The sequence below is a fragment of the Myiozetetes cayanensis genome, unplaced genomic scaffold, assembly GCF_022539395.1.
Source record: "Myiozetetes cayanensis isolate MyiCay16 unplaced genomic scaffold, myiCay2020 scf12, whole genome shotgun sequence".
NCBI classification, from domain to species: domain Eukaryota; kingdom Metazoa; phylum Chordata; class Aves; order Passeriformes; family Tyrannidae; genus Myiozetetes; species Myiozetetes cayanensis.
Window position 1 is genome coordinate 28,038,686 of NW_026086826.1, and position 12,280 is coordinate 28,050,965.

At 42.6% G+C, this 12,280-nt stretch overlaps 1 protein-coding gene across 3 annotated transcripts in view; it reads right to left on the minus strand.

The window, feature by feature from the left end:
• The window catches only part of RABGAP1L (RAB GTPase activating protein 1 like), a 210,549-nt gene that overhangs the window by 169,174 nt on the left and 29,095 nt on the right, over window positions 1–12,280 (minus strand). For all 3 annotated transcript variants that reach the window (XM_050307379.1, XM_050307380.1, XM_050307378.1), the window contains 2 exons: window positions 11,917–12,083; window positions 8,064–8,208 (listed from right to left, as the gene is read on the minus strand). In XM_050307379.1, coding sequence (XP_050163336.1) covers window positions 8,064–8,208; window positions 11,917–12,083 — 312 coding nt within the window. The remainder of the gene's footprint in view (window positions 1–8,063; window positions 8,209–11,916; window positions 12,084–12,280) is intronic.

Consider the following 12,280-nt stretch of genomic DNA (forward strand, 5'->3'; position numbering starts at 1 on the left):
CTAACTGAAGAGAAGATTGCCACAATGTTGTCAGTGCATTCCAAGGACTTCATTACCCTTACTCTCTGGACTGTATTTCCCAGCTCCAGCCTAATTCTTTCTAACCTGCAATTTACGCCAATTGTTTTTTTCTCCTCAACAATTTTAGCACATCTTGCTTTTCAAAAAGATGATCTTTGCCTTCACTGCTTCTTTTCTACAGTACTCTGCTTGTTTCCTCAAAGGACACACTCTCCAGAGTTGCTCTCATTTCCCATTTTCTCCTCCAGCTGGTCTGTATTTTTTCGTGATGAGAGGTATTCAAACAAAATACTGAGGCACCCACTGTTCCAACCAGAGGAATTACACACTCAGTAACTGGTATAAGCAAACACCCCACAGGAAAATAAAATCATCCACACAGAAACACAAGATCTTCCCCATCTCTTACTCTGTAGTGCAGGATACCCACGAGGGAGCACAGGGAACCCTCAGAGGGTAACACCAGTACTCAGAGCAGCACTGACAAGCTGGGCCAAGGCTGTAACAAAACACTGAGAAAGCAGCTCAGAGCCAAGTCAGGCAGCACCCAAGTCCCTCTCTCTGATCAGGGATTAACAGACCCTTTTGAACAAAAGTAATCAATTTGGTTTGTTGGCATTTGCCATTTGTGGTTTGAGGAAATGGATCTTGCTGAAAAACTCTTACCTATGCCAACAAAAACTGAGGTATTCAATATGGATGGTTTTAATCTTCCTGTTTTTACAGTGAAAGAGGTTTTCTTTGTTGTCTTGGGTTGCTTTTTAATGGGCCATTTTTGCATCATATTTTTAAATTTTGCCTTTAGACAATACTCCCCTGATCCATATTTTAGACCACAGAGCAGCTTTTCCAACAGATTCAGTGCTCCATCAGGAAATCTTCTGGATCACATGAAGCACGGCAGTACCTCAGGAGTCAAATCATTTGTCAGCTCACAAAAAGGCAAATAAGGTGGAAAACTACAGGGGGCTCAAGCATAAAGGCAAATAAGTGAAGAACCTCCTAAAATGAGTAGAAAAGCAGGAATACAGCAGCTCCAAACAAACGGGGCATTTGAGCACTGATGGGAAGGAGACAAAGGGATTTCTAATGAGTTTTAATTGAGAAGTTGAGACACGTGAAATTAAGAGTAGGTGGAACTGAAAAATAATGCAGTTGGAGCAGCCTGAAGGGGAAGGAAAATCAGGTCATGAAGATAGGTGGGAATAGAACAGGAATGCTTCAAATCTGAACAGTTTGATTTTTATGTAGGAGAAGAACAAAAATGAAGGGGGAGCTGAAGTTGGCAGCATTATTATCAGGGCACAACGTGGAGCCTTACTGACACGGAATCTTTGCATATATAAGACAGAAAAGAGGATGGTGAGAGAGGCCACCAAAAAAAAAAAAAAAAAAAACCAAAAAAAGCAAGTTTCCATTTATAAGGTAACAGGAAATTATAGAGCATGAACTGTCATTTTGCCAGGAAGTGCAGGAGTGAAACAAAGTTTAAGTCATGAAAGTCATTCTAGTTATTAAATAAGGCAAATTTTCAGAGAGGTCCAACTTTTCAGTGCATTACAAAATATTTTGACAAACATAAATGGATTTTTAAATGCCTTCCAAATAACAGATTTATGAAATGACAATCCTTGGTATATTTGCTAATTCAGAAGGAAGAGGAATAATGAGGAGCAGAAAAATACACATTTCTGAACCTGAACAAAGATGACTTGCATTGAATTCTGCTCCCAAGAACCTTCTGCTTATATGTTAGTTACGTAATAAGTTGAAGAAAAATTAATTTGGCAGCCACTGAAGTGCATGTAAAGAGAACAAAAAGATACAGAAATTCTTCACTAAAAGCAAACCCACATTTTGATTCTTATTCCTTCTTATGAATTGTAAGATACACATTTTTCACTCAGAATCATTCAAGCAAAGCTCATGCTGACGAATCTCAGCAATTCTGATTACCTTGCAAACAGGGTGCAAGTTTAATTGTTTCTCTGTGCAATCCAAAATGTGGATCCCAAACCCTGTACTTGACAAACAGGGGAAGAAGGTGGGCTTGGACATCTCTGCCTTTCCCTCTCTGCACACAATAAAGGTTTTCACAAACCTCCCAAAGGACCCACACTCATATTCTGCAACAGTCCAGCTGCTCGTGTGCAGTGCTCAGGCAAAACAACTTTTCAAACACAACAAATTCTGCATTTAAACCCCTCATCTTATATCCTCACATATCTTTAAAACCCTACCTTTGGTCTATGCCTTCAGAGTTTCAGCACAGGCCCCACACATCACTGTCATATGAAACCAGAACCATTTTAAAGCGTCCCAAAAATAACCCTGAACTGGCCATCCTGAGTGCAGAGCTGATGCCCCCCTCGTGCAGTGCACACACAAGTGAGCCCCCAGGACATCCCTAAATTCGATGTACAAATGCTGAAAGCTGAATAAAAAAAAAAGAGTGGTGAAGAGTGATGGCTTCAGCTCAGTAGTTTTGCTCCCACACAGATGACAAAGCCAAGTGAACGCTGCACAGTGGAGGTATTTCTGTAAACACAAACATCTTCCACACGTACCGTGCTGTCTGAGAGCTGACACCCTGCACAACAGGCAAGGACATCAAATTCGAGGTGTTGGCACCATCCTAAGGCAAGGCATTAGTAATTTATGAATTTGTAGATTAGTATCTACTCCCAGCTTTGACATAATCCAATGGAGGGGGGGAATCAACATTCCAAACACGTGACAATTATATGTTGCCTGGCATTTACCTCAAGTGCCAAGGCAGTATCCAACACACTTGGATCACAAAGCACTTGGACTCACAAAACACGAGAAAGGTGATGACCAAAACAGAAAACAGAAGAATCTCACTTTAAAGTTATTATTAGTGAAAAGTAAGGGGGAACTGCTGGTTGAGAAAAGTCTTTTTAATCATCTTGATATAAAAGTGGTCAAATATTTTTTTAATTACATGGAATGTGGCAGCTTGAGGCCAAGCCATGGAACTCATGGCTGAAAACTGAGAGGACCCTCTATCAGCAGGAAGTTCAAATTCCTAACAAGGCAGCAGGATTCCAAGTCCTTTTCCAAATGACTTTCATACTGTCTGCAGGCAGGCAAGGGAAAGACAACCACTAATGAATAAAGCAGCCAAACCGTTCAAGATAATCTGCAATTTCTCCCAGACGACACAAACACCAATTTACGCCCATTTTGTGTTTTATGAAGTGATTTAAGTTACAAAAAACGAAAAAGCTTGAAATCCAAGGATCAGATTTCACCTGTGTACCCAAGGAACTGAACACTGCCTTTATTTGAGAACAGTTTTCTCTGTCATTCAGCAAAGCTAAACCAAAGGCATCAACAGATCTCCCTGGAGCACTCAGGGACTGCAGGCCAGAAATAAGGAATTGTGTTTGCCCTGAGCCTCCCAAAGTCAGCGTGAGGAATGGGTTTTATCAGAGTCCTCACACAAGGTGTGTTCCCAGGGACACTGCAGGAGTGCTGAGGGGAGGAGGAGGGGATGACCCAGCTCAGAACAAGCCACACTCACTTCTCGAGTATGTTCTACTGGCAGGAACAGAAACAGCATCAAAATTGCCCAAATGTCCATTGTATTGACAACCCTGCCATTCCATCAAACACTTCTGCAACCCACAGAAGTGCCTCAGGTTCCAAACATTTCAGACACTCACCTTTTCCCACAAAGGCCATACCTGCATGAACAAATCTAAATACAACTGTAACCATCACTGCCACCAGATCTGAGAAACCCAGTCTTCTGCACTCAGCATTTTTTATGTACTAAGGAAAGGATCACATTCTCCCTGGCAGCACAGCCACAGCTGCACAAGGCAATGGAATGCATTTATGTTGTGATTTTTAATAACAGAAGTGAACTTGTAAGGTGAGAAAATGATCCAGTGCAAGAGAATGGTCAGCAGAGTCCATGAAACGACAGCAGGCTCATCAGGAGCTTTCATTTGGATGCCATTCTTAGGAGTGCCTGTGTTTTAAAACCCTCTCTTATGGAACTGGAGCAAAGGGTTCTTGCCTGGAGATGGCCACTGGCAAAACCACCTCATGAGTTGAGATTTGTGGAGTTTTAGTTCACTTTTACAGGCATGGCACAAAGACTCCAAGGCAGATCTCAATGATCTCATTTAGGACCCACCAACTTTACTGTGTGTTGGACTAATATAATAAACAGTTCCTGTGAAGTACATAAAGCTATTTTTAATTTGGATAAAAATGCAGAGTTGACTGTTTCGACACCACTAATGTCATTCTTCTCACTCAGTCATCCCCATTTGTTCGTATCATAACCCCTATTTCATCACTAAATACTCTCTATTGACTCCTGAAGCATCACCTCCTCCCCTCAATGCTGAAATCAGCCTCTGCCACCCACAGCCCTTGACACAGCATCCTGATTTAGTCTGGCTGATCATCTCAGATCCCTGAGCGTGGCCCACTCCTTCCCCACTGCACCCCCCATCTCTGAGCGTGCCAGCACCTCACCCCAACAGCTTTCCTGCACCTTCCACACCCCCTGCTCCTCCACGCCTGTTCTCAGGGCCAGATCCCACCATCCCCACGCTGAATTCCCACACCTCTTGGGGGCATTTCTCTATTGTCTATCCATTCCTTACTGTTCTTAGAGAAGTTTTACCTTCCCAAGTCTGTTATTTCTTCTCTTGGTAAACAAACCACAAGCAGAACCAGCCCTGCATCCCTAGAGGTCATCTGGGAGTGTGCCAGAGGCACCCTGGAGGAGCTTCTTTTTGGTAGGCAAGTTGTCTTTTCCCTGAATACCCTGTTTCAGGGTTAGGGTGAGTGCTTGCTCTGCAGACAACTCACAGATGGGAACACGAGCCCATAACCAGGCACTTGGACCCAGAAAGCTTCAGCCAAAGATCTCCAACTCAGTTACAAATCAGCTGAAGGAATATTTTCTGGTTTTGAACAGAACTGCTCCTGCTTACAGTGATCCTTAGCCTTCCAACATCATCCAGGCTCCAGAAGAAACTCAAATGGAATTATTTGGTGTTCTCCTCAAACGTTACATTATAGTTAAAAATAAATAGATAATTCAAATATTAAGAGTCAAAGGAAGGTCAGAACTTCATGTATGGCCTGAGCAAGCCCTGCTGCTCAAAGCAGCCAAGCTCTCCTTCCCTTCCTCCCTTGGTTATTTATTCCCAGCACTACGTTCTCCTTTCTGCTGGGCTGTTCCCCCAGTGCTGAGGGCTCACAAGTGCAGGCAGGCACCTGAGCTGCCCAGAACTCCACAAAAACACACTCCCTGAGCTTTGCCTTTCTCAGTGTGCACAACCCACCCCATCCCTTCCGGGCTCTCGACTCCTTAATGCTCCAGAAAGGAGAAGGAGGAGCTCAACTAACTGTGCTCTGCACTTTGGCACAAGGTTCTACTGCAAATTAAACATTCACAGTGGACTCTGCTTATTAAAAAGACTGATACCTATATCCACTTTATTTGAAACCTTCCCAGAAAGTGTAAGAATTTCCTCATTATATATTTTAATCTTTTTAAAATTATATTTAGAATTTAACAGAAAACTTCTTCTCAAGGAGAGTACTTTACATTCTAGGTTTTGACAAGATATCATTAATATTAATTATATTTTAAAAATTATTACCTCCAAAGCAAGGAACCTTAAATGACCGTGTTGCCAGAAATATCTATTGCAACATTAATAATTAAAAAACAAAAGTGAGGTTGACCTGAAAGATCTCTAAGTAGCACCTGCACAATCTTTGCAAAGGTCTTGGGTTTTTTACATAGCTGTTCATATGAAAAAAAAAAATCAAGCTAAAATGAGAAAAAAATATTAAAAGGTAGGAATGGTACTTAGGGAGTATTTGATATCAATTTTCTACATGCAGTTGCTCCACACTGGAAAGGGACTAGGCCTAACACTTGTGTAGTCATTATTTTAAATCATTATTGGCAGGGATCATGTTTGGCCTTTCACTAAAACAAACCAAATAAAAAAAAAAGAATATTGAAAAAATGCCTTCTTTTTTATGACCATCTTTATTGACATTCTCACGGCACAAGACATCCCAGCGAGCTGTGTGCATGCAGAGTACACAGGGACAGGGTACCAATACACAGGAAAATGCAACTGTTGTGCTTCTGAAACCAATTAAGGAATATTCTGTGGGCATGGAGGATATACAGATAAGGAAAAAGCAAAAAAAAAAAATAAAAATAAGGAGCAAAGTGAAAAAAGCAAAAACAAACCACCTATATGGCCAGGTAGCTACCATGCTTAAGGTTAAAGAAAAAAGCCTTCTTCCAAGGCTAACACAAGACATTGTAAACTCAAGGGGTTTTTTTCCATCATCATAATTAGTACCCTGAAAAGAAAAAAGAAAGAAAAAGAATGAAGAGATTTATTTAGAACAACTGCAAATGACTCATTGAACCTGCATATCCTCCAGGATAGAGAACTTGTCGGCACAGAACTCGAAATGCGGTTTCCATGAGAACAGAGGCACATCATGGTATTTTTAATGTCTTCTCTGAGGAAGTAATCTACATTTAAAATATGGAAACTAGCATTAGGGAGCTAAACCCAAGTTAAACTTAGGTTCACACCCCAGTGGAATACTTTTTCTCTGTAATAAAATAAAGCCCTTCTGTAGTAGTACCAAGAGGACAATACCCACGTGATTCCTAATTGTGCTGCACTCATCACATTCTGGAACAGAGTTTTATTCTTCTCAAAAAGAGCAATATTAAACAAAAAAGAGGTATTCAAATAATTACTTAAACTCTACCCTATCAAACAAGCCCCAGAAATCATCCTGGCTCAACAGCTCACACATCCAGCAAGGAAAAGAACGCCCACAGCTGAATTACACCACCCTGATCCACAAGTCCCAGAGGGCAAATCTGAACTAATTCCTGCTATGAACAGCAAGGCAGTCCCAAATACCAATTGAACACAAGAGTTCCTTTGGAGAAAACAGTGTTTTTACTCTTCAGAAGCAGTACTTGATACAAAGGAAGGAATAACCAGTCCATGCCTGTTGTGCTCCATCCCAGGAATGTGATGAAGGTTCAAAGAGCACCTGACTGGGGGTGTTGCAAGCCTGGTGTCTCCTGGGACATGTGGGGGGCTTGCTTTGTGAAGTGCTAGAGGGTAACCACCCGTGGGTGCTCCTGCCTCTGCTACTGCCAGGGTTCTGGCTCTTGGTGCACAAGCTTGTGGCCAACACTCACCTGGAACTAAGAACCAAGGAGGAATCCTTCCACAAAAACTAGTGAGACTTTTTATAGGATAGACAGAACAGTGCCAGAAATCTGAAGAATCACTTTGTAAAACTAACTCTGTAAAATTTCTGCTAGGTCAGACATCCAGAGCCAAAAAAGGCACACTAGAAAGCCTGTTCTGAGTGCTGTGGACTAACCCTCACAGCACAGAGACAACAGCAGGTCAAGGGCCTTCAGAAAACCAAAACAAAACCAAAGAATACCCCAAAAAAACCCCATCAGTGATAGAAACTTGAAGTGCTGTTAGAAGGGGCAGGCAGCTGACCCAGATGTTTTTACAAGCCTCAGATATAAGTGAAGGAAGTGCTAAACAGACAGTTTGGGGCTGGGGGAGCTCCCCACAGTGAGTCTACCTGGGATGTGTTTTGTTTTCCTTTACCAACAGGCATTTCAAGCCTGCCATTTCAAAGCCCAGTTCCTTTAGGAGCACATTCAAGGCAAATGGCTCCTCATCAGATGAAAAAACACCTCCAGGAAAGGTTTCCTGCCCTGCTGGCAGAGCACAAGTGCCTCAGTACCACATTCTGAGGCACACAGAAAGAGGGACATGCTGTGTGCTGCTGCTACTGAACCATCTCCAAACAATGGCTTGGTAAAAACGTCAGTACCAAAGCAGCACTGCTAGTAGAAAATTACTGGTGATCTTTTTGTCCAGAGCAGTTGTAGTAAGAATTAAATGAGTAAATTAACAGCAGAAATGTAACAGTATTATCCATGGAAACTGTAAGTGCTTGTTTATCCTTACCTTCTTCTGCCTCATCCTCCTGGGATGACATGGGCCCTCCTCCACTTGTTGGGGTGACTAATTCTTCCTCTCTGGCAGATTCTCTTTGCAGACTGACAACTTCATAAATCGCATCTCCAGCACTTGTGTGGCTTTTTCCTTCAGACTGAAACAGAGTAGGGGGATGGATTAGGTCCCCATTGGAGAAGAATAAGGCTAAGCAATAGTTTGGGCAAGACTCCCTCAGATGGCTTTGCCAGGCACAAGTAGATGGCAATACCTGACACTTCTGCTTCTCTCAGATTTACAGGTAGGAAATATAAATAAAGCCTCATCATTTCCAAAGCTGCCTCTTAACAAGCATTTTCAGTCTTGTTCAGAATGATGATAAAAAAAGCTTTCCAATTTCAGTAGCTGTAGTGAGATGAGGTCAAAGAGAAACCTCAGAACAAACAGGAAAAATGCTGGAGTAACTGAAACAGGAGCTGAATGCCTGAGGGGGAAAAAATTAACAGTAAAGACAAGACTGAAGAAGAAACAAAACCTCATGCTTTGAACAAGATGTAAATTGTGAAAAGCTCCTTTTAGTGCTTTATTTGTTAAAAATCAGAATAATTCATCTTTCTTCCATGGCCCATAGTTTGAAATACACTCCCTCCTATGGGGAAATGTAATGGAACCCCAAAACAGGAGGAGTTGGAACTAAATGATCTTGAAGGTCCCTTCCAACCCAAACCATTCTCTGATTCTATGACTTTCTTAAGAAAAAGAAGTTAGTTAAATATACTTTAGGTAGTTTTATTTTAAAATAAAAGGAGCCTTAGTTTCTCCTCTGGGTTGCAGTTCTGAACACAGTTATTTTTCAGTGACATGCAGTGATTAATATGCTTGTAGAGAATTGTACAGAGCTGCAAACTAATGATGGTATTAAATGAACCAGCCCAAAATGTGCTATTTTGTTCTTTGTGCATCTTGCCTAAGCAGTTAAAATAAGGTAAATTTTTGGAGCATATTAAAACCATCAAATTAACCATGAAAAACAACACGATTTAAGCTTAGAGAACATTTAGTTTGCTTAAAAACAAATGAAGTTATGAAGTTGGAAGACTCTGCAATACCTGCAGTGAGACACATGTGAACTGCTGACCAGCAACTGCCATTTCAGCAAACTGGTGAAATTATGCAGATGAGCAGCTAAACAGGCACTGCTTGGACTGACAAATATCAACCACTTGATAGCGAGAAAGCTCTCCTACTGTATTTTAGTCCTCCAGTTCCTCTTCCTTTAAGGAGAGGCTCCAATTATCAGCCAGTTTTGCAGACTGACTTCTCATGAAGTCAGTGTAATGAACTTTGGGGTGCAGGCACAAATACCCCGCATTTTGTAACACTTAGCAGATGATCTTAGAGCCATTATCCCCGTTTGGTTCTCACAGAACACCATTATTAAGTAATTACAAAGTACTTGGTTAAATCAATCAGCTATTGATGCCACTAATGTTATTAACCATTGCTATCTACAGCTTTTACTTTCTGAGGGAGTAAGGCATGAGGCACTGTGGGTTTGGCTCTGTGTTACAAGTTCTGGTCAACTGCAAGACCCATCTGTATAAAACGTAAATAATTTGGTTACTGGTTTGCTCTGAAGCACAAATTTGTTGTATTTACAGGAACCAACCCTTACAAGGATCATGTCCTAACCATGACAGTGTGCATGAGCAACTCTCAGACAGACAGAAACAAACAACAATCCTAAATTACACATCGACCTGCATTTCTGTGAGTCTACTTATCCGACTGCACCTCACCCAGCTCGGTTCAGACTGTTAAATGTCTGAATCCTTCCTCAGCACTGACTTTCCTACAATCTACTGAACGGCCACCCCAGAAAGCTCACAAATGGCTGATCCCGATGCCATCCAGGAGGCTCTTTCCCAAGGAGGAAGAGTGTCCTGAGGCACAACACCTTTCAGAGCTACAGGCAGGAACAGCTGCTGCTGGTAATTGGTGAAATAACGACTTGCTGCAAGTCACCCAGAGGGATCCTGTCATCCACAATCAGGACCTAATCCTGGAGAAAGATTCCTAGAACTAAAAATATTCCTTTCCCAGAGATCTGCAGAGCAGCTTCTCTGGATTTTGCAGCAGGAAGAAATCCATGTGTTTCTTCGGGGAAGGGAGGCACGTGTGTGTTTGTCACATTACAAGGGGTGAGAAAAAGAAAGCATCCATATTACCCAATTAAAAATGGTACAGTTGCAAGTGATTTCAAAGGCAAGCTGAACTGATTAGAGATAAGTATCAAACCAGCTGAGAACGGAATATTTTCAAATGTATTTAATTTCAAAACGCAGATACTCTCATTTGCATGTAACAGTTGGTTTTCCCAGATTTTCTAAATTCTAAGTTGCTATGCTAATCTCTAGAAGAAACACAGAAGCAGCACTGCATGAGATTTATTTACTCACCAAGTGTTAAACACAGCAGCACTTTTCCCATGGAATATCAACACAGCTTGTTTTTTCAGACCTTTTGTGCTGTGCCCCACAGAAAGATGACAACTCAAATGCTCCCATTAGGCTCAGTAAAATTAAATCACTGCTCTTTGGTTTCATTAGCAGAAGAGCATGGACCACTATTGCAACGCACACAGTACAGCTGGCCGGTGCTCTTCACTTTGTGAGCCAATACCAAACACAAGTGTTTGCAGAGAGAAAGTCAACAGAGGCTGCAGGAGGACACAAACCATCCTGCAGTGATCCTGGGCACACAAAGCCCCTGTATGTACCTCAGCCAAGGCCAGAAACAGAACAGACTTGAGCTGCAATGTTGACATCTTTAAAACCTCCGCATTAGATTCCTTTGCCTTCAGTGGGTTAAATTCTTACAGCCACCTTCCTTCACACTGTGGATGTCAGCAGCTCTTTGATTTTACAATGAACAAGTAAAGAGCCATTTCCCAATTTCAGAGTCAAAGGGACCTGCTTTATATGCCTGCACACAGGTCAGATTGTATAAAATTATGGAGAGTTCAACAGGCAGGCTCAAAATAGTTTAAGCCCACAAAGCCAGGGACTTACAACTCATCACAATTCAGGTTACCAAGTGTGCTGGTTTGGCTGGGGGAGAGTTGGTTTTCTCCACAGCAGCTGGTCTGGGGCTCTGGTTTGGGTTTGTGTTGGAAATAGCGTTGGTAACACCAGGATGTTTTGGATACAGCTGAGCAGGATTTACACAAAGTCAGGGCCTTTCCTGCTCCTCAGCCCTACAAGGAGGGGGCTGAGGGTGCACAAGGGGTTGGGAGGGGACACAGCAGGGACAGCTGATCCCAAGTGACCCAAGGGACGCTCTAGCCCATATGGCATCGTGCTCAGCATACAGAGCAGGGGAAGGAGGACGAAGGGAGGACCTCCAGAGTGACACTGTTTGTCTTCCCAAGTCACTGTTACGCTTGGCAGAGCCCTGTTTTCCAGGAGGTGGCTGAACACCTGCCTGCCCATGGGAAGCAGTGAATGAATCCCTCGTTTTGCTTTGCTTGAGCACAGGGCTTTTGCCTTCCCTGCTGAACTGTCTTCATCTCAACCCACGAGTTTTGTCACTTGTACTCTGCTGATTCTCTCCCCCATCCCGCTGTGGGGGAGTGAGCGAGTGGCTGCGTGGGCCCTACCTGCCATCTGGGGTTAAACCATGACACAAAGGGACTGAACCTTTACACAGCTACTTAATCCTTATGCACTGGAGCATCCCTGAAGTGAACAGTTCAAAGAAACAAACTGCTGAGGTGCAGGTGCTAACTTTTATAAAGCCCCAGTGAGGGCAGACAAGACAAATGCTGCCACCATCAACTTTTCTCTGAAGTGCCAACATGCATTACCTGTTTTAGCTTCATGTAAAAGGTTTCTGTGAAGGTTTTCCTGCTGAAGTACCAGAAGCGCTCGTTGGCAGGATACACACGCACCACAGTCTCCAGCAGAAACCTGACTGGCTCCACCACCTCAGTAACAACCATATCCACGGCCACGGTCATGAAGACACGCTTATCTGCAGCACAAAAAGGAGTCACCCACAGAAAAATCAGTCAGAGTTCAAATTTGTAAACTGCTGTTCAAACTGAAAACCCTTTCTGTGCAATTATTGATTCTGCTGCACCTGTTTTATTCAGCTGAGTTCTACCTGTGGCACAGAATGAGAGTGTGCATTAACCCATGTACCAAGACCTCTGACAACTTTATAAACCA